The sequence below is a fragment of the Gavia stellata genome, chromosome 21 (genome assembly GCF_030936135.1).
Source record: "Gavia stellata isolate bGavSte3 chromosome 21, bGavSte3.hap2, whole genome shotgun sequence".
Taxonomy (NCBI): domain Eukaryota; kingdom Metazoa; phylum Chordata; class Aves; order Gaviiformes; family Gaviidae; genus Gavia; species Gavia stellata.
The window spans coordinates 6,323,345-6,343,881 of record NC_082614.1 but is presented as its reverse complement, the minus strand read 5'-3'; the positions used below and the strand labels follow the sequence as shown (position 1 = coordinate 6,343,881).

Genomic DNA, 20,537 nt, shown 5'->3' with positions numbered 1-20,537 from the left:
TGGTTTTTAGGGTGTTTTTCACAGCTAGCCCTGGCCTAAGCGTGCCCGGGGGGGTGCTGCTTGCTGCACTGGTTGCTTGCGGTTGTTCAGCCCAGTCCCTGTGACCCGCGCCCGTGTCTGGCCGGGCTGACCGGACATCTCTCCGTTGTACCCTCGCGGGGGGGGTCCGCGGTTTGTCGGGAGCGGGGTAAGAGATCACCATTTTCACACTGGCGAAGGCGGAGCCGGGCCCCGGCCGAGGCACGCTGCCTGCCCTGTCCCCTCTTCCTCCCCCCGCCGGAGGCCGCTCCCCGCAGGCCGAGCCGCGGGATGCTCCCCCCGCCCCGCTCCGCCCCGCCCCGCCCCGCCCCGCCGCGTGAGGATGTGACGCCGCCGGGGCCGCCCCTCCGCGGGCGCGGCCCTGAAATACGGCCCGGGCCGCCGCCGCCGGGCAGCGCAGGAGCCGCGGCGCAGCCCGGCCATGCCCGCCCCCGCCGCGCCCCGCCGCCTGGCCGCCGCCGCCCCCGCCGGCAAGGCCAAGCTCACCCACCCCGGCAAGGCCATCCTGGCAGGTAAGCCCCCCACCCCCCGGCCGCGGAGCCCCCCCCGGGCGGGGCCGCCGCTGCCAGCGTGGGCATCCGCGCTGGGCGGAGGCTGCCGTGACCCGCCCCGGGGGAGGCAGCGCGCTCCCCGCAGGTGCTCCCCCCCGGTCGCTGCCACCCAGCCTGCTGCGATCGCCCGCTGCCCGTCCCGCCCGGGCTTCCTCCCGCCGTGCAAGCCCGGCAGCCCCGGAGCCGGTCCGTAAAACGCCCTTCTCCCGCCGCATCCCGGCAGCCGGCAGCCCCAGGGAGGTGGCCCGCGGCGAACCGGCGTTTCCCTTTGGCAGCAGCAGCAAAAGAGCTCCGGCAGATGCATCCCGCGCCTGGGCGTCAGCTCTCCGGGCTCCCGCTGCTCCTGGCGGGGGTCGCACGGCCGCTGCGAGGCTGTTGTGCAGCCTGTGGCCTCGCCGGGCAGGTGTCGGGGCTCCCACCGCAGCAGCGCGGGGCCTCCAGGGCTTGCGGAAGTCGCGGTGTTCAGCAGGGCAGATTTCCGTGTTAGCAGGAGGGAGCTGAACTGATGGAAGAGGCGGCAGCGGGGGACCCCCTTACGCACCCCCTGAAGATGTTAAGGGAGAAAGCCGAAGCGGCAGCGCTCAGGTCGCGCCTGCTCCAGCCGTGTCGCGCGTGCTGCTTTGATACAGCTCTGCTTACGGCTTCTTGGTCCCTCCTTTGTGTCTCAGCATCAATCCCTGTGGATCAGGGCATGTTCTCCCATCCAGTTCTGACCGTTTCCGTGGGATCTAAATAGGTTCTAAGTGCAGCGGTAACTGCAGAGTTAACGCGCTTGCTCCTGCTTGTGGCTGGTTTGAGCTTTGAGCTGAATGGAGTCCAAGACAGTCGCAGACAGGCTCCTTAAACTCTTTTGTAGCCCTTAGTTAGCTCCCTGGTTTCTTTTGCCACTCGCAGGACAGTTCCCAGAGCGGAGATTAGTGTCTTCCCTTTGAAATGAGCCATCATGGCCTTGACAGGATTGGCGTGCTTAGAGCTTTTGTGTTTTCCAGCCAATTCCCCCTCCTACATTGCACCTTTGTTCATCTGTCCAACTCTCTGCTCCCCGCCGAAGGCAGAGCTCCAGCCTCCTGTAGCGGGGACCCGGGAGGAGCGAGGGTCTACCTGCCCTCCGGCTGGGCGTGGGGAGCCGAGCCCTTGCTGCGCTGGCTCTGCCCGCCAGCCCTGGCCCCTGCCTCAGCGGTCGGCCTCCCATTGCGCAGCTCTGGAGAACTGCTGGAGACGGCAGCGCCGCGGGAAATGGATGCAAGCACTGGAGCATGCAAAGGGTGAGGAGGCCTCCCAGCGTCACGTTGCCTGGAGGGGTCTGTGCCAGTCACCCGGGCTGCCTGGCCAAAGGGCTGGGGCGTGGGGAGGAGGCAGCCGTGGCCAAACCAGAGGGTGCCTTCTCAAATGAGACTTCGGTGAGGCCAGGCTCCTCCAGAGCTCTGTGCTCCTCAGGGGTCTCAAGACTTGTGCTGCCACCCCCTCAAAGTGGGTTGTTACTTCAGGTCTCTTATCCCCTTTTATTTAGAGGTCTTTTAAATGGGATTTATTCCAAGTTTAGGGCGGGAAAGACGGGCAGTTTGCTCCCCATCCAGCCTTCCCAGTCTTTCCCACCTCGCTGCCCGTGTGTGGTGCGTAAGGTTGTCGCTACCTGGGCCAGTGTACCAGGAGACTTCCGTAAGCCTTCCGTAGGCCCATAATCGGGGATCATCAGCTGTGGATGGCTTATCGGCATACTCTGAAAGAGCTGCAGCAGCCTTGCCCCGCTCTCCTCTGCCGGGGAAAGTTGCCGTGGGTGTGCCTGGAAGCTCTTCTGCTGTAAGGGAAGGGACATGGTGCTTGTGGCCTCTGCCAGGTGTCAGGTTGGGCAACATGGCACAAAGCTGCACATGCCCTTGCTTGGAGGAGCCCTTCTGGGTCCACGTGAGGCTGCAGAGGTGGAAGAAGGACCCTATTGAGATGCTGGTCTTCTCACACGCATCAAACCAGAGTAATTGGTTAATGGGCAGAAGTCCAGCCAAGCCTCTGTGGCATCTAATTGTATTAGAGAACCACATAGATGGGAGAAAGCTGCTGTTAACTCCCTGTGTCCCGGTCCGCTCAGCCCTCCAGCCCTTTGCTGGGGGGATGCAGTGCCATTTGTGACTGTCTCTGCTGACTTTAAGGGGTTTGCTGATGCTCTCAGGGTTTCTAATCTGACATCTGTCTTTTGGAGAGCTGGAGATGTTCAAGACGGACCGTTCCTGCTGTGCTGTGCTTCATCTGTCTTGTACTGCTGGAGTTAAATAAGCAGCCGTCATCCTGCCCTGGATGCGTATCTGCCCCCAGAGCCTGTGTGTAACTGAGATCCCCTGCCAGGGAGACACAGCTCCCTTGCGCTGCCCCGACCTAAGCAGGCTGGGGCTGGCTCTTCTGAAGAGATGCAAGTGAAGCTCTGGCTGCCAAGAGCTCTTCTCCTTCAGTTGTCACAACAGACAAACACAAAGTTAAAAATTAATTTGCTAATGGGCTCTCATTTGTCCAAGCAGTTGTTGTGTGCCAGGGCAGCACGTCACCTTGCTGTGACCACCCAGCCTGCACCGCTGCCCGTACTGCAGCCGTGTGTGGCCCAAGCACATGAAGGCAGCTTGGCCGTCCTGGCCGGTTGGGTTGGTGTCACTGCCAGGACTTAGTCTTCGGGGTGCTGCATACAGACTGGGCTTCCAGAGAGGGCAGAGCTGAGTGCGTGTGGGTCCCTACCGCTGTTCAACCCCTACACCCCTTTGGAAGGGGAAGAGCCCCCCAGGCTCTGAACTGATGGTGCATAGTAGATTTGGGGGACCTGACACTGTGTCAGAAGTGACATAGCTGTAGGACACAAAGGTTTGGCATAACTTCACTTAGCTTAAACTTGGTTGGGACTGATAAACGTGCAGGCTTTATGCTGAAACGGATATTATCTGTATCTTTTGAACTGATCTGCTGGCTCAGTTACCTGCTGTAAAGCTGGCATAATTTTCTTGTGAACTCATGAGCTGGTTTGAGGACCAGCTTGTGTCTCTTCTGCCTGCCTGTTAGCAGGCAGAACCGGGAGTCCAGCTGTGTCTTCAGCCTCCCCACAGCCAGCTTTCAGTTTCTGTGCCGTGGTTTCCAAACAAACCCTTTAGCCCACCAGGCTCCTGTCCCTCCTGCCAGCCTCCGCAGGGGTGGGTGCTGCCGGTCCACTGTGCAGCTCCCAGCACGGGGCCGTGCGGCGGTGGCCAAGGGGGAGCTTGAAATAAAGGCAGCAAGTGGTGAGGCAGGAGCACTGGCTGCGGAGCTGGTGGAGGCGGTCATCCCTGTGTTTTCCCGGAGGGCTCCTTGCTGGGTTTTTGGGCACCGCAGTGCTGTTAAGTCAGCTTGAGCCAGCCTGTGGTGGACTATTTAGAGCCCACCACAAACGGTCCTTGCCATTTTGCAGGCAAACCCCCACACCTCTGCCCTCCGCCTGATTATTTTGCTCCTGGTTAGCAGTGGCTGCTTGATGAAAGGCTTTGCCTGCCCTGCCCAGAGTTAAGTACAGTCTTACTCTGTTTTTAGCCAGCTTTGAAGCCTGGGGTCTGCTCCCTCCCACGGAGAAGCTCTCAGCTGCCTTGCTCTTCGCATGGTACCTCTGCTCGGCTGGGGGCTGGTGCACAGTTGCCATTCCTGCCTACACCTAATCCTGCCTGGGCAGGGAGGCAGGACGTCTGGATCACAGAATCACTAGGGTTGGAAAAGACCTGTAAGATCATCAAGTCCAGCCATCAACTCACACCACCATGCCCATTAAATGCTGTCCTACGGACTGCTTGGTTTAGAAAGAGCTCGCAATGGTCGTGACTGTTGCGCTGATGTTTGCCACAGACATTGAGTACTGCTGGGAAACAGCAGTGACGTGCACCAAGGTCCCAGGCGGAGCGTGGGGCGGAGGGAGAGGGACTCCGCAGGGAGAAAGAGAAGGGCCTGCAGGGTAGGGCATGAAGCACACATTTAGCAGGGAGCCCAGGATCATGTGAGAAACAAAGCAGTAATTAGAGCTTCAGTTTCCTCTTCTTTGTTAATCTCTTGATATAATCTTTCTTAGAAATGCTGTACCTACAGAGGAGAGGAGTCAGGGACTGGGTGTGAAAGCTGTGACTTGCTTCTTGCAGAGTAGGGCTCCTTTCCCAAAAGTCCCAAGTCCACCTGGGCTTCAGGGGCCGTTGCCCTCCTGGGAGGGTGGGAGGGAGGCTGTGCTGCTGGGAATGGCTGTGGTCCGGCATGCTCCCTGGCTTCTAGGTGGATGCCTGGTGCTCTCAGCAGAGTGGGGGATGTTCCCCCCTCGATGCTGAGCTGGGGGAGCCGGGTGGTGGGCTGAACACGGCCATGGGGGAGGATTGGTGGGCGTGGAGGGAACCACTCTTGCCAGGTCTGCTGGCCCTGGGCTGTGGTTTCCCCTGGGGTTGTCTCTCCTGGCTGTCGTCTGTCTGAGGAGTGGGGCAGGAGCACGCTGGCCACGAGTGCATCCGTGCCTGCCTGCGAGCCCTCGCGGACTGCAGCTGCTGCAGAAACCTAGAGCTGCTCAAGGCAGGTGGAAGGAGGCTGTCAGCCCCAGGACTGGGAAACCACATCGGGGTGCCCAGCTTCTTTGGTCTGAATGAATTCTGTGTGAGCTGGGGTCAACCTCGGGCTTTGAAATGTGAGTTTCTGAGATTTTCGCATGCCTGATGCTCTGCTTGACATTCTGCAGGCGACCATTTTCTCTGGGTTGACGTAAATGATCGGAAGGAGCCATCCATCTTCTCGGAGGCACTGAGCACTGCGAGCTGACAGCTCAGGGATGTTGCAGCGTCTCTTATCTCTGATGGCCTTGTGCGGTGCATACCAATGCAGCCTCCCTGCTCCTGCCTGGGCAGTGGTGACCCTGTGCTTGTGCCCTGAGGTCTCAGGTCACCTTCTGACAGCAGGGGTTGATTTTTTTGCTGTCTCTTCTCTCTCCCTGTGCTCCAGTGCTTGGTATAGCAGTCATTCCCCTGTGCTGGTGGCCAGAGGACCAGAGCCTATCCCCAGCGAAGCCTCAGTCCCCGCAGCAGCTCCTTCACCCGGCTAAGGGGCTGTGCTGGGGAAGGTGTCCAGCAGCCCTGGGCTCCAACATCAGTTCCCTGTTGCCTGTCTTTAGAAAGATTTTTGGACGCTTAAAAAGTAGGTGTCTGAAGCGGGGTGGTGGGTTGGCTGGGAGCCAGCTCACGGTGGCAGAACCAGGGCCTCGGGGTGCACACGGCAGCGGGGAGAAGGTGAGTTGAGCAGGGATGGGGGACTTGACAGTCCCCAAAGGTGGAGTCAGCACCAAAGGCAGGTGATGCTGTGACAGCGAGCAAAGGGAAATGGCTTTTGCCATCATACTCACAGCCAAGAAGTTTAAAATATAATAATGATTTATTGCAGTATTGGCCCATTGAGAAGTAAATGCAAAGAGGAGATGAATGAGCGGGTTGTGAAAGGACGGCCTGTTGAAACAGGACAGTTCCAGTAAGATTAGGGACAAATTACTCCATCCCATCTACAGCATTATCTGCAGTGCTGTTTGCGCGGAGCTGTTTACCCACCCGATGGCACAGGGTACAGGGAGGCACATCTCATGTTTGTCGTTCTGTGTATCCCCGGTGGGGGATCAGACTTTTGCCAGCCTGGCCGCGGTGTGCTCCCGTGACGAAAGCGGCCACGTGTATTTACCAATGGACATGCTGAACCCCTGTGTCCTCCGCCGGCCTTGCCCCTATCAGGTAGGAGACCTTCCAGGGCCCCTGACACCAGCGCAGCTGATGGACGCTCTCAGAGAAGAACATGTTTTTTTCTTTTCTAACCAAAACGTGTAATTCTCTGGCAATCTGGCGAAGTGGCCATGCTGTGCATACAGCCCTCCCCGATCTCAGCACCGTATAAGACCTTTCCCGGCGGAGCAGCCCCTTGTTGGTTTTCCCTAAGGATGGGGCTGCGGATGGGCAGTGAAGGGCTGTGCGTGGCAGGAGGCGGTGCCCAGGAGAGGGCTGTGCTGCCAGCCCCGCCGAAAGCTGGCTCTCCAGGAGAGCGCAGTCCGCAGCGAGGTGCCTGCCTGCTCCTTCAGCGGGGCTCTGCCCCGAGCCTGTTTCACAAGACGGCCCGTGGTGGGACAGTGTGGTGAGGGTGGAGCCCGTTAAACCCGTTTCACCACTGCAGGCATGGTAGGATTTCTCCACTACCGCCTTTAGCTGGGCTATGTTAGTGGCACGGCTCAAGGGCAGAGCAGTTGGCTGCCCGGAGAGGCTCGATCCCTAGGGAGCAGGCAGACAGAGCGCTCTCTGCTGCTGATGGGGCAGCACCTGGCCTGCAGAGAACTGTGATGAGCTGCAGGTGGGTATTTCTGCCTCCCCGATTTGTAGCACCCTGCTGGTCTTTGATTATTTTTATTTATTTGGTTTTTATCCCCCAGCTCTGAGGGCTACCTTGGCTAATGGGGAAGGGCGCCAAGTCCCCTCATGAGGGTAGGAACCATAAGGATTGCCATAAGGTATGGGTCCTGTGAGAGCTCTGCTGCTTTGCTTCCAGGCCCTTAGGAATAATCTCCTCTGGCCTGAAAGGATCCTGCCAAAACTGAAGTTAAAAGGAGCTTTTTGTATGGAAATCAGGTGCTTGTGTATCTGCGTGTGAAATTACCTTTAAAATGGAGAGGCTGAAATTGCTCTCCAGGTGCTCACTTCTCATCAGAGCAGCACAGAGAGCTGCTGCGCAGTCCGCAGGAGCCGGATGCTTTTGCAGGCGCAGTCACTTGCAGGAGTGGCAGAGGGCCCGTGCCGCCTCCTGCCCCTCTGTGGCTCCCAAACAGGGCAGTGGGTGCTCGCAGGGACGCTTGCCTCCGGGTGGGGGTTTGCAGGGGGTAGCGGTGCCAGCCACGGCTGCGCAGCCTTGGTTTGTGTCAGCCCCCGGGGCTCTGCTCGTCTTCCCCATCGCGGTGGCATCCTCCTGCCCTTGGCACCCACCCTGTCCTGGGCGCCGGAGCTGGGGTCCCTGGGATGGGCTGGCCGGGGGTGGCTGGTGGTGTCACCAGGAGCTGCTCGCTAATGGGGTTTGAGGTCATTAGCTGAACCTGCGTGTGCCAATGCCATCGTGCGCTGCGGGAGCGTCGCAGGGGCAGCACCCTCCCGCTGTCCCCAAAAACCCTCATCTGCTTCCTGCCAGCTCTTCCCAGCCGTGCCCAAGGGCTGCGGCCTCATCCTCCGATAACTCTGCTGGCCCCTCCACAAAGGAGAGCTAAACTTTTTCTGGGAAAACCATGCCACGTGGCTGACAAACAGGTATTTTTCCCTTCTCTCCCTTCCTCGCTGGGCCTGCAGGGTCGGGATTGCTGGCAGCCAGAGCGCTTGCAGGCTCGCTGCAGGCGGGGAGCCATTCCTGGCGCTTGTGGCACCTTCTCTGGGGCCAAGCAGAGCGACCTTCCCTGAAGGACGTCCCCTCTCCTCTGGCTCCGCTGCATCCAGCTAATAGCAGAGAGCCTTGGCTCAGCGTCCAGGCTGCCCCACTTGGTCTTTCACCTCTTGAGCGCTCGCTGCCGGCTGTTTCTGCTGACTCCACGGTGTTGCAAGAGCTGAAGCTGCCGGTTAAAGTCCGGGTAAACAGGTTGCAAAGCCCTGGCGAGGCAGGGGGGGTTGGAAGGAGCTGCTGCTCGTGGGCAATGGGGTGATTTATTTGCATAGAATAAGGTTTCTGCTGGAATAAAAGGTCATGGGGAGAGGACGCTCCGACAGCAGAATGGGAGCGCTGATGGATCTCTCTTCCAGGGAGGGAGTGGGCTGCAGGTGGGCGGTTTGTGCCGCCCTGCTCTCTGCAGGCAGACAGGAAAAAGTTGCCCCAAGTCATGCAGTGCGTCTGGAGTCCCTGCTGGGTGCCCCTTCCCGTGGGATTTGGGGCCGGAGCAACACCGGGGGCCAGGGAGGGGACCTGGCAGCACAGGCAGCACACGTCCCTGAGCAGGGCGAGAAGATCCTCCTCTGGGTGGGTTTTCCCTGAACAGACCTGTTCCCCTGCCCTGGGATGCACGTGCGTGCAGCTGCCCGAGGAGTCTCGGAGCTGTGCAGCAGCAGGGCAGCCTTTGGGCCAGCTCCCCTCTCCTCATCTGTCCACAGAGAGCGGTGACAGAGGTGATCAGGGCACCGGTGTCCAGCTGCGCCCCTGCCACTCTGCGCAAGCCCTGAGGTGTCCCCTGCTGCAGCCAGAGTGACGTGTGTGCTGCTGTGTGCCGGGGAGGCAGCCACTCTCACGGTGGCTCTGGGATGGGGACATCTTTTGCATCCAGCTCCCTGGTTTGCTGTGGGGAGCCAGCGTAGATGCCCTGTTGCTCCTGCCTCAACTCGGCTCAGGTGGCCCCAGTGCTCCAGAGGCTGCCAGTTCCCAGGAGGGGCACGCTGTCCCTTTGCCAGGGCACTTCCCAGGCTCCAGGATGCCTGTGGATGCGGCTTTGCCCACAGGATACCAGGCAGAGCCTCCCTGCCTCCCCCGCATAGACAAACATCCTCAATCCTAGAGGCTGCTGAGGCCGTGGGTAGGTTGCGGGAGGTGCGCACCCATCCCTGTGCCGTTTGGTGCGACTGCCCCTGGACTGGTGCTTGTCCCAGGTGTTTACCTGCTGCCCAGGTCCAGGGGATGCTGGGGCAGCAGCTGGTGCTGGGGAACTGAGTGGGAACATCTACAGCTCTTAAAATGTCCAGCATTCCAGGATTGCAGCACAGGAGGTGGGAGGGAAGTGGTCTTGGCAGCATCTGGGCCGTTCGTGTGGCAGCGGGGCTGGTGGCACAGTGGTGTGTAGCGGCGCAGAGGTGCCAGCTGGTGCTGGGCTTTTTGGGGACCATTACAGCCAGTTGAAGGACGCTGCTCCTCATCGTGCTGCTCACCGGGGACCTGCCAGCTGCTCCTGCAGGAGCTGTTTGTCTTTGCAGCAGAAATTATGGTGCTTGGCAAGCCCTGTGCCATGGGACTGGCAGTGTCTGCCACCTCTGACGGACGTGCCAAGGATGGGAGAGGGTTGAGGGGCAGCAGGAGAGCTCAGGGGACCCTAGGGATGGTGGCTGTTGTCCCGTGGAGCCCTGGGTGAGAGCCAGTGGCTGGCCGCAGTGGTGTGAGCTGGCCTCGCTGCGGATGCCGGTGGCTTCCTCCCACGCTGCTGAAGCACAGGGTGCTGCAGAGGCGTAAAGGCCGGTGGTGGTTGCCCATTGCTGCCTCCCGGGAGGCGCCCGCCTGGCCCGGGCTGAGCAGCTCCGGCCCCTCCTGGGAACGCAGGGGGAAACAAGGAGCCTTTGTCTGCTGTGGCAGAGCCACGCTGGCCTCGCGCCCCGTCCCCAGCACCCCGCAAGGCCGGGATGCTGCCAGGCTGGGCTTGGTGGGTCCTGCCTTGGGGATGGGGGACCGGCACTCAGTGCCACGGTGTCCCCATCCCTGCCGTGCCTGTGGGAGGAGGGGGATACTCTTGGAGCAAGGGGCTGGGCTTTCCAGTCGTCCCCAGCCTGTGCTGAGCCCTGGCACGTCTTCTTGGCTACCTTGGGGAGGATGCGTGCAGCCAGCTGCTGCTTGTGCCTGGGGGAAAAAAACCAGGATAAAGCTGTTTTAAGGGGGTTGCTGCCCAGCTGCTGGAGGGAGTGCAGCGAGGCTGCTTTCCTTTCCCTCCAGAAGGACATGGCTGAGAGAAGGCAGCGGTGCCCCAGGGGATGGCAGCCTAACCTCCGGGACATCCCGATGCTGGGTGGGAGGCTTTGCTGGTGCCACTCAGCGGGAGGGAGCTGGAGGCAGCACCAGAGAGATTAAGGGTCTCTCTTGTAAATTTGGAGGCCATACAGAAGGCCATACGGTTTCTCTATATGAGAAACTCCCCTGGTCCAAGGAGCTGGGGCTGCCTGCTGCTGTCACAGGGAGCAGCCGTGGCCCGGCTCCCCGTCCCATGGGCTGTGGTGTCCCCTATCAGCATCCCCTCTCAGGGTGCTTTGGAGGGTGCTGATAAGCAGAGCTGTGCTCTGCTGCGTGGCACTGGGCCTGTGCTTGGCCGCAGAGCAGGACAACCCACCGCTGCACTCAGCCCCTGCGCTGGCCCTCCCCGCGATGGCAGTGCATTCCCCCCTGGGGGTACCAGGGTGTCCCCTGGGCTGCGGTGGGGCCAGTGCTGGCGAGGCCGCGTGCCGGGGGTGGCTGTAGCGGGAGCTGCGGTGCTGCTGAGTCACGCTGAGGATGTGGCGGGGCTGGAGGGGCCGGCAGAGGCGGCATAGGAGACCTGTCCCCAGCTGGGAGCTGGCAGCCGACCTGTCCCCACGCTGGATCGTGTCCTGTGGGCTTGGGCCTCAGTCGCCCTCCCCGGGCAAGGAGCCAGGAGGCCCTCGATGGCTGCTCTGGAGGGTGCCCAGTACCCAGCAGCAGCATCCCAGGGCTCCCCAGCATCGCACAGTGCAGCGCCCGGTCCAGGGGAGGCTGCTGGCTGGCGGCTTTGCCCCAGTGCCGGCTCATGCCTTGGCCTGGGCTGCAGCGGGGTTTGCACCTGCGAGGCCTGGGGGAGCCCGGCACGCACGGTTGTTAGCCGGCTGGCCAGGGGTGAGCCCAGCTCCCGGGGTCTCCAACCCAGCCGGGGTCAGCTCTGCTGCCCTGAGGCAGCTCGTGGTGGGGCCGGCTGCAGGTGCTTCAAGCCGAGGGGACCCCAACCATCAAGAGCCAGTGTCACTCGCTGCCGGGTGCCAGCGTGTCCCTGGGCTGCAGCGGGAAAGGCTTCAGCCGGTGTAATCAGCGCCCAGCAGCTGCCGCTGCGTGAGCCTGGGGCAGCCAGACAGGCTTGATGGTAATTGCGCTTCCGTGCTGGCATGGCCGGGGCTGCAAATGGGCTTCCACCAGCGCTAGGCGAGCAGTGCCGGGCCTCATGCAGTGCCATTGGGCTCTGTTGGGTTTATAAATCCCTGTCCTGGCAGCTCACCTGCAGGGTGTGGGGCTCCGGAAGGGGAGAGGTGCCTTTGAGGGGGAAACGAGGCTGAACCAGCAGCCATGAGTGTGGCGTTTTGCCCGGTTTCCCCACCCCTTCGGGTGGGAAACCTCCCTCGCCAGCTCTTGCCACGGCCGGGTGGTGATGCCTGTGCAGGGTGCCAGGGTGGCGTGGGGCCCTGCTGCCGTGTGAAGTCCCCAGGGATTTGGCGAGGACAGGGACACCACGTCCCATCCCAGACCTGTCTGCCAGAGGCCTCGGGCTCAGCCGTAGTGGAGCCGGCAGCAGCCACGCCGTGCTGGATGGGCACAGTGCTGCTCCCGGCCCCAGTGTCCCCTCCTCTCCCGCCCAGGTGGCCTGGCCGGAGGGATCGAGATCTGCATCACATTCCCCACCGAGTATGTGAAGACGCAGCTGCAGCTGGACGAGAAGGCAAACCCTCCCCGCTACAAGGGCATCGGTGAGTGTGCGCCCAGTGCCCTGCCCCAGCCCGCCGGCGGGATTGGGAGGCTCCCGGGAGCCTGGCTGGAGCTGGGGGGGAGCAGGGTTTGGGGGGGCGGCATGGCGGCCCTCGGCATGGCGGGTGACGGTGGCACTGCTGTGCTCTGCTGCAGGGGACTGTGTGAAGCAGACCGTGCGCGACCATGGCATCCGGGGGCTGTACCGGGGGCTCAGCTCGCTGGTGTATGGCTCCATCCCCAAGGCCGCCGTCAGGTAGGTGTCCCCTGTGGCACGGGGTGAGCAGAGGGGACCCTGGGTGGCAGCAAATGGGGGGGTGGGTTTGGCCTCGACGTCCCCAGTGGCACTTTGCTGAAGCCGGGTGCTTTCCCGGACTGGGAGGGTCCTCTTGCAGGGTGCGTGGTTGCTGCTGGGGACAGACCAAGACAGGGAGGGTGCAGGCCCCCGGCCAGGCGCCCGGGGGTTGGCACGGCGGCTCCTCCGCAGGTTTGGGATGTTCGAGTTCCTCAGCAACCAGATGAGAGACGAAAAGGGGCGGCTGGACAGCACGCGGGGCCTCGTCTGCGGACTGGGCGCCGGCGTGGCCGAGGCTGTGGTGGTGGTCTGCCCCATGGAGACCATAAAGGTGGGAGGCAGCCGCCAGCGTCCCCTGCCCTGGCACCCCTCCCCGGGCCGAGTCAGGAGGGGGCGGGAGCCAGGGATGCCTGGCTTTTGGGGGACAGGTCTCTGGGGAGCTGAGGGCCACGTAGGTTTGCTCGGGCTGGTTTTGCAGGGGAGAAGCAGATGCTGGAAAGCCCCAGGGAAAGGTCAGGCCCTTCAGCCATGGCCCCTTCCCCACTCCAGGGAGGAGCCCCCCTACCCAGGAGCCGTCCTGGCACCCGTTTTCGGGCTGTAAAACCCATGCAGTTGCTTGCAGAGGCAGTTTTCTGGGTTTTCCTCTACAAAATGCGCTGCTGGCCATGGGCGCAGGCTTCCCCCGTGGCCTCACCCAGTGTTGCCTGGCCACATGGGTCAGCTCTGGTCTCGGGACCATCCCCGGAGCAAAGCGAGAGGTGGCCGGCAGCCCTTCGGGGGTGCATCCCCCCTCGCCTTGGCTGGGACGAGGACATCATCTCCCCACAGGTGAAGTTCATCCATGACCAGTGCTCCCCCAAGCCCAAATACCGCGGCTTCTTCCATGGCGTCCGGGAGATCGTTCGGGAACAGGGTGAGTCCTGGGGAAGTGATGTCCTGTCTCTCTCCAGTACCCCCACACTGGGGGGACAGGGCGGGAGGTGGGAGACGGGTGCAGGCTGGGACTGGTGGCCTGGGGAGGTTTTTCTCTGCCTGGGTGAGGCTGGTGCTCCCCTCCAACACCCTCTCTTGCTGCAGGACTGAAGGGGACCTACCAGGGATTAACCGCGACTGTCCTCAAGCAAGGATCGAACCAGGCCATCCGCTTCTTTGTCATGACCTCCCTCAAGAACTGGTACAAAGGTACGGTGCCCCCATCCCCCAGGCCACCCCGGCTGCGCCACTGGCTCCCCCAGCCCATCCCTGGGAGCTGGGCTTGGGCTTTCCATCAACGCCCTCCGCTTCTCGTGGCTCAGCCTCTTGTGATGGAGGAAGATGAAAGCCAGGGTAGGGGGGCCTCAGCTTGTGGGTTTGAAGGGTCCCAGTGCTGGAGCATCACCTCCACTCCCGCCCTGAGCTCTCCAGTGCTGTGTGGGCTCTGTGGGGCTGGTGCTGCTGAACAGTCCCATCCAAACACTCCACGCTCCCCACTCAGCATGGCTCCAGCCCTGACCACGAACAGCCAGACCTTGGACGTTCTCCATGGGCTCCCTTGGGGATGCTGTGCTTCATCCCCCACCACCACTCTGCCCTCAACCTCTCCTCCTTCTCAGGGGACGATCCCAACAAGGTCATCAACCCCTTCGTCACGGGAGTGTTCGGAGCGCTCGCCGGAGCTGCGAGTGTCTTTGGCAACACCCCTTTGGATGTGGTAAAGACCAGGATGCAGGTACGGCACTGGGGCATGGTGTGGGACCGCTCTGCCTGTGGCAGGCTGGGGTCACCCGCTGTTTGGGAGCTGTTCCGTGCAGCCCCCAGGGCAGGTGCCCGACGCTGGGCGAGGTTTGGGAGATGCCAGGGGACACGGCTCCCTCACAGCTGGCCCATGGGGGTGCTGGCAAGTGTTGGCACAGAGTTGGGGATGTCCCTGCCTGGCTCGGTGGCCCGCAGCAGCAAAGGGGGATCGGTTCCTCCTGCCTTCCCCCCAGCTCTCCCCCTCGCCCTCAAAATCCCCCGGATGCACCCCCGGCTCTGGCTTCTGACCCTGCTTTTCCCATCCCGCAGGGGCTGGAAGCGCACAAGTACAAGAGCACCTGGGACTGCGCCTACCAGATCATGAAATACGAAGGGCCCCTGGCGTAAGCCCTGCGGCGGGGGCGGGCGAGGGGCGGCAGCGGGGTCAGCCCCAGTGGGGGGCATGGGGGCAGCCTGATGAGGGAGGACGAGCGGGGAGGGGTCTGCGAGGGCAGCCAGCCCCACGGACCCCCTCTGTCCCCGGCAGGTTTTACAAGGGCACGGTGCCTCGCCTGGGCCGCGTCTGCCTCGATGTGGCTATCGTCTTCGTCATCTACGACGAGGTGGTCAAGTTCCTCAACAAGGTGTGGAAAACGGACTGAGGGGGGCGGGCCGGGGCGGCCCCCACCTCCCTCGCCCCGCGGGGCTGCAGCTGGAGAGCCGTGACCAAGCCGGCAGCTGCCCACCGGCACTGCCCGGGGCCAAGTCTGCCCACGTGCACACCTCCCCCCCGAACCCAGCCACCTTTATGTTTAGGAACAGGCTCTGGAGCAGGTTAAATTATTAGTTGTGTGCTAAAGGAGCGGGGAGGGAGCAGCATCCACACCCCCAGCATCCCGGTCATGCCCGCCCCGATCCCCTGGTGACACTTCCCCCTGGTCCTGCGTCACCTGCGAGGTTATCCAGGGCGAGGTGTCCCCCTGGACGGTGGCCCTGTGCCCCTGGGGACCCCGGCAGCCAGGAGCTGCTGGCTGCCTGGGGGCCAGCTCTTTTTGGGGGTGCTGCGAGCCCCCGGGGAGCCATGTGGGTGCAAGGGCCAAGTCGTGCACCAGGCATCGTAGCTGGTGGAGGCTCTTGGGGCTGACACTGTTGGCTGGGAGTGATGCGCTGGGTCTCACAGCAGCTCTGGGGGGCCCACCAGCCCTGCACCCCCTGGGACAGGGGGGCAGCAACCTATCGGTGCGGCCCCAGGCTCCCTCCTCCTTTTGCCCTGCCAGCACCAAGACCACTTGGGCTGCAGCATCCCGTCCCCAGGGTGCAGCATCCCGTCCCCTGGGTCCCGCTCACCTCTGGGCTGCTGAGCAGGTGCTGCCCAAAGTTGCACATGCAGCCAGGCCTTTAGTTCTCCTCGCTGTGGGGCCGGGATCGGGGCAAGCTGCGTGCCCCCATCACTTGCTGTTTACAGTCAAGACGTGTGTGTGAGCCAGGGCGGGGAGGCGCAGCCCCGTGCCGCAGACTTGGCCCCTTGGCTGGGGGTGCAAACCCCTTCTTCTGCCACATTCCCCCCATCTGCCCTCCCACCGCCTCGCAGCGGCCCGTAGGTAATCCTGTAGCTTTCGGAGCTTCACGCTGACCCACTAACACCCGTGGCCATGGGGCTGGAGCCCTGCCCTGCCCCACACCGGCTTGGCCCCGATGGATTTGTGCCAAACTTCACGTGAAGGAGCCCAGGAGGTGCGGGAGCTGGAGCTCGCCCCGTCCCTCCTCCCTCCTGTCGCCAGTGGCAAATGCAGCCTTAACACGGGAGGGTGAAGGAGGAGAAGGAAAGCCCGGGCACAGTTTACCTGTGGCTTTCTGCTCTGAAGCCAGTGAGGGTTGGGTTGTTTTTGGGTTTTTTTTATTATTCTGTTTTACATTCGCAATTTGAATAAAATCAGTCTGGCTTTAGCGGCTGTGTTGGTGTCCAGGCTGTGCTGAGCAGGCAGCAAGCGGCTCCTGCGGTGCGGGTGGGGATTGCGGATGGGGTCTCCCATTGCGCCCCAGTTCTGCTGCCCTCCAAGGCTGCGCGGGTGCTCCCGGGGGACTGTTGGCATCAACCCAGCAGTGCCTGTTCACAGCTGCTCCTGGCAGCTCTGGGGTTGCGTTGTGCCACGCACAGCGTTTTATTAACCATCCTGGTTAATTTTATTAACTCCTCGGTCTGGCCGTGGAGCGAAGAGCCGGGACAGGGAGGGGCGGTGGAGCAGAAGGGAACGGGCTTTGTCCCCCGGCCCAGCCCAGGGGCGGTGTGGCCAGGGCTCCCAGCACTGCTGCCGGTGCAGCCCTCGCTGCTCGCCCAGCGTTTGCCGGTGTGGGGGGAAAGCCGTCCCTCGGGGGGAAGCTGTCCCTCGCGAGCTTGTGGAGTCCCAGCAGCATGCACGGCCTGCTGCTCTGCGGGGGCTGGCTGCTGGCCACTGGCTACCTGGCAGGTGCCATGGGCAGCTGCCAGCACCGGTGCTGCCCAGGCAGGAACAATGCGTGCTGGGCCCCAGCCGCCCGCCGGGCTCACTGCTACTGCGACTCGTATTGTGAGAGGACGGGCGACTGCTGCGAGGACTACCATGCCGTGTGCCGCCGTGCCGGTGAGTGTTTGGTGGCAGGTTTTTGCCATTATCTGCTAGCTCTGTACTTAGAGCGGTAACGGGATGCATCTGGGGATGCCGGCTGGGCTGGGTGTGGAGCAATATCCTGATTTTCTGCTTTTTTCCATGCTGAATGTCCGGCTGCTCCCTGTGCAGTAAGAGAGCCCGCAGGGGTGGCCTCTGGTCTGCAGCTGAGAATGGTGGGACAATGGTGGCACTGTCATTGCAAGCCTCAGAGCCGTCAGCATGGAACCTTAGTGGGACGAGCTCTGGCGTCACCCCTGCCACTGCTGCGGGCGGTGCCTTGCACAGTGACATGGGAACCAGGGCTGGGGACTGTGCTGGGGGTGACAAACAGGGAGTGTGGGCTTGGGGGGTGCGGAGCCAGCCCGCCCTGGGGACCCAAACCCGGGCGGGCGCCAGTCGCGTCTCCCAGACAACTGCAGCCGTCAGCCCTCCCTAATCTCCAGGAGATTAGTGGGGTCCCAGCTCAGCACGATGCAGAGCCGTGGCAGCGGTGCAGGGATAAAGGTCTGTGGAAGCGGTGCACAATGCCACCACGCTGGCAGGGCAGCCCCTGCCTGGGGGTTGGGGGAGAGGGGCTGCCGGGGTCACCCTGGCCCCTTTCCTTCCTCCTCTCTCCCCGTCCCCTGTGCTGCATCTCCCCCGCTCTCCTCCTTCCATCTTTCATGCCACTGAAGCTCTCTTTTCCCTCTCCTCTGTCCCACCCGCTCCCCTGGCCCGCCGGCAGCGGTGGGCTGCGTGGTGGGGCCCTGGGGGCCGTGGAGCGGGTGTAGCTCCCCATGCGGGGTCGGCAGCAAGACCCGCAGCCGCCAGGTCACCGTCCCACCCCGGCACGGAGGGGAGCCCTGTCCTGACCTCAAGCAGCGCCGGGGCTGCTTGGGGGAGCACCCGACCTGTGGGACGGCCAAAGGTAATGCGGGTCCCATGGGTTTGCCCACCTCCCTCGTGCATGACCATCCCCGCTGCCCGTCCCGGGGTGTCTTTAACCACCCATATTCTCCACCCTGGCTGCTCTTCTGCCAGAAGTGGCCAAGATATTACCTGACTCCTTCAGCCGGGACTTCAGGGATTCCTGGTGGAGAGCCAGGCTGCTGCTGTCGGAGGAGCCGTCCGGGTAGGTGTGGGGCTGGGGCCCCTCTGCACCCCGTCTCCCTAAAGCTGTGACCCATCTGCACACCCTCCTGCAGCAATGGCCCCTTTGCAAACCCCATCCCCAAGGCCTCTTTGCACCCTCACAGCCACTACCCTTCTCCCCCACCCCAGCCCCATGGCCCCTTTGCTCCCCCCTCTTAGAGCTGTGGCCCCTTTGCACCCCCGCTGAGCCATTACCCTTCCCAACCCTCAAACCACGATCCCTTTGTACCCCCCTAAAGCCATGGCCTCTTTGCACGCACACACCCCAAGAGCCATTATCCTTTTCCCCCAAACCACGACCTCTTTGCACCCCCATACAAAGCCATCGCCCCTTTGCACCCCCAGAGCCATTACCCTTCCCTCGTGCCCTGCCAAAACCATGTCTCCTTTGCACCCCTGTAAAGCCATGGCCCCTTTGCACCCCTCCATCCACGGAGAAGATGCCACAGCCTCTGCCCTACTGTCCAACCACAATTTTACCCCCTTTTCCCCCATTTTCCCCCCTTTTTTCCCCATTTCCCCCCCTCCCCAGCTCCCCCCTTCCCAGCTACTGCGGCTATTTCCGCCTGACGCAGGTAGGGCCCCCCTGCCGCGGGCAGGCCTGGAGCCGCCGGCTGCACCGGGACAAGCGGGTGTGTGTTGAGTGCCGGGGGGACGTGTCCCACCGCCGTCCCCATTGCACCGGACATGGGCTGCAAGGAGCGAGGTAGGTGGTAATTTGGTGGGGGCCGCCCTTTTGGAGGCGCAATGCTTCCCCTGCCCCCATGGAGAAGCATCTCGCCGTGCCCGTGAGGCATCTTCCTTTTATATTCTTCATTATAAATATAATATATTTTAATATAAAACTAATATTATGTTATAATATGCCACAATATTATAAGATAATGTTATAATATGCCATAATATTATATGTGTGTTTGTTTAATATATTTACTGTTTAATATATTTATCGTTTAATATATTTATCGATGATCTGGATGAGGGGATGGAGTGCTCCCTCAGTAAATTTGCAGACAATACCAAGTTGGGCGGGAGTGTTGATCTGCTGGAGGGTGGGAAGGCTCTGCAGAGGGATCTGGACAGGCTGGAGTGATGGGCCCAGGCCAGTTGTATGAGGGTCAACAAGGCCAAGTGCCGGGTCCTGCACTTGGGTCACAACAACCCCATGCAACGCTACAGGCTTGGGGACGAGTGGCTGGAAAGCTGCCCGGCCAAAAAGGACCTGGAGGTGCTGGTTGACACCTGGCTGAATATGAGCCAGCAGTGTGCCCAGGTGGCCAAGAAGGCCAACAGCATCCTGACCTGTATCAGAAATGGTGTGGGCAGCAGGAGCAGGGAGGTGATCGTACAGCCCCTGTACTCGGTGCTGGTGAGGCCGCACCTCAAATCCTGTGTTCAGTTTTGGGCCCCTCACTACAAGAAGGACATTGAGGTGCTGGAGCGTGTCCGGAGAAGGGCGACGAAGCTGGTGAGGGGTCTGGAGCACAAGTCTGATGAGGAGCAGCTGATGGAACTGGGGTTGTTCAGTCTGGAGAAGAGGAGGCTGAGGGGAGACCTTATCACTCTCTACAATTACCTGAAAGGGGACTGCAGAGAGGTGGGTGTTGGTCTCTTCTCCCAAGTGACAAGTGACAGGACAAGAGGAAACGGCCTCAAGTTGCATCAGGGGAGGTTTAGGCTGGATATTAGGAAAAATGTCTTCACTGAAAGGGTTGTCAGACACTGGAACAGGCTGTCCTGGGAGGTGGTTGAGTCACCATCCCTGGAGGTTTTTAGACGTGTGGATGAGGCACTGCGGGACATGGTTTAGTGGTGGACTTGGCAGTGTTAGGTTTACGGTTGGACTTGATGATCTTAAAGGTCTTTTCCAACCTAAACAATTCTATGTTTCTATAATATTAGAAGAAAAGTCAATAATATGTACTATAAATCACTAATATAATAATATATAAAAATAAATACTTTTAAATAGAATAGAATATTTCAGTTAGAAGGGACCTACAATGATCATCTAGTCCAACTGACAATATATATTCTTTTATATATATATAATTTTAAAAAAATTGTATTTAATTATTCATGTCATGCCCCAGCTCTCACCAGCTTTCCCTTCCAGGACATTCTGGGTGGCTGCTTCCGTGGCGGGGTGCCAGGGCTCATGGGTGCAGGAGGGGCTGCAGGAGGGTTGTGTCTGCTCCCCACCAGCTCTCATCTTTGTGTAGCATCCCCCCAGGAAGGTGAGCTGAGTCCCCCATGCCACTGCTCCTTGCTGAGGAGGGGGGAATGAAATAAAAACATGGTGTCTTTTATAATTTCACCCTTCTGCAGGCTTGCTGCCCACCCTTGGAGCTGACTCCACGTGTTTTCCATTAAGTATTTTGTTGAAGAATGGGAAGAAAACCCTGCTTATAAAGATTAAAAATAAGGGAACTGCTAAAGTACGGTGATTAACTGTGGAGGAACGTCACACTGAGGTTAAATCTGGGTGAGAAGATGATGCGGCGGTGACATGGGAGGACAATGTGATAATGTCATGCTCAGCTGTGGCATCACGCCATGCAATGAGCTGTCATTGGCAAGCAACTCGAGGATGGAGGAGCATCCTCCCTGTGTGTTCAGGCTGGCGTGACTGCAGTGAGCCATGGAGTGAGCCATGAAGGGCGGCTCGGCCACATGCTGTGGTTTGCAGACAGAAGTTAAATGTAGGCACCTGAAGTCTGCACATGGGTGATGATGCCAGTGAATGTCTGGGTCCAG

General features: G+C 61.1%; 2 protein-coding genes across 2 annotated transcripts; both read left to right on the top strand.

The window, feature by feature from the left end:
- The first annotated feature begins 460 nt into the window (after window positions 1–460).
- SLC25A1 (solute carrier family 25 member 1) lies at window positions 461–14,663 on the top strand. The gene is made up of 9 exons (XM_059827741.1): window positions 461–551; window positions 11,888–11,995; window positions 12,150–12,249; window positions 12,481–12,619; window positions 13,117–13,201; window positions 13,366–13,470; window positions 13,881–13,996; window positions 14,332–14,405; window positions 14,549–14,663. The coding sequence occupies exons 1-9, from the start codon at window positions 461–463 to the stop codon at window positions 14,661–14,663; spliced, it is 933 nt and encodes a 310-aa protein (XP_059683724.1).
- Window positions 14,664–16,414: 1,751 nt separating this feature from the next.
- LOC132318928 (somatomedin-B and thrombospondin type-1 domain-containing protein-like) lies at window positions 16,415–20,002 on the top strand. The gene is made up of 5 exons (XM_059827961.1): window positions 16,415–16,622; window positions 17,374–17,556; window positions 17,670–17,760; window positions 18,313–18,486; window positions 19,897–20,002. The coding sequence occupies exons 1-5, from the start codon at window positions 16,415–16,417 to the stop codon at window positions 20,000–20,002; spliced, it is 762 nt and encodes a 253-aa protein (XP_059683944.1).
- The last annotated feature ends 535 nt before the right edge of the window (window positions 20,003–20,537 follow it).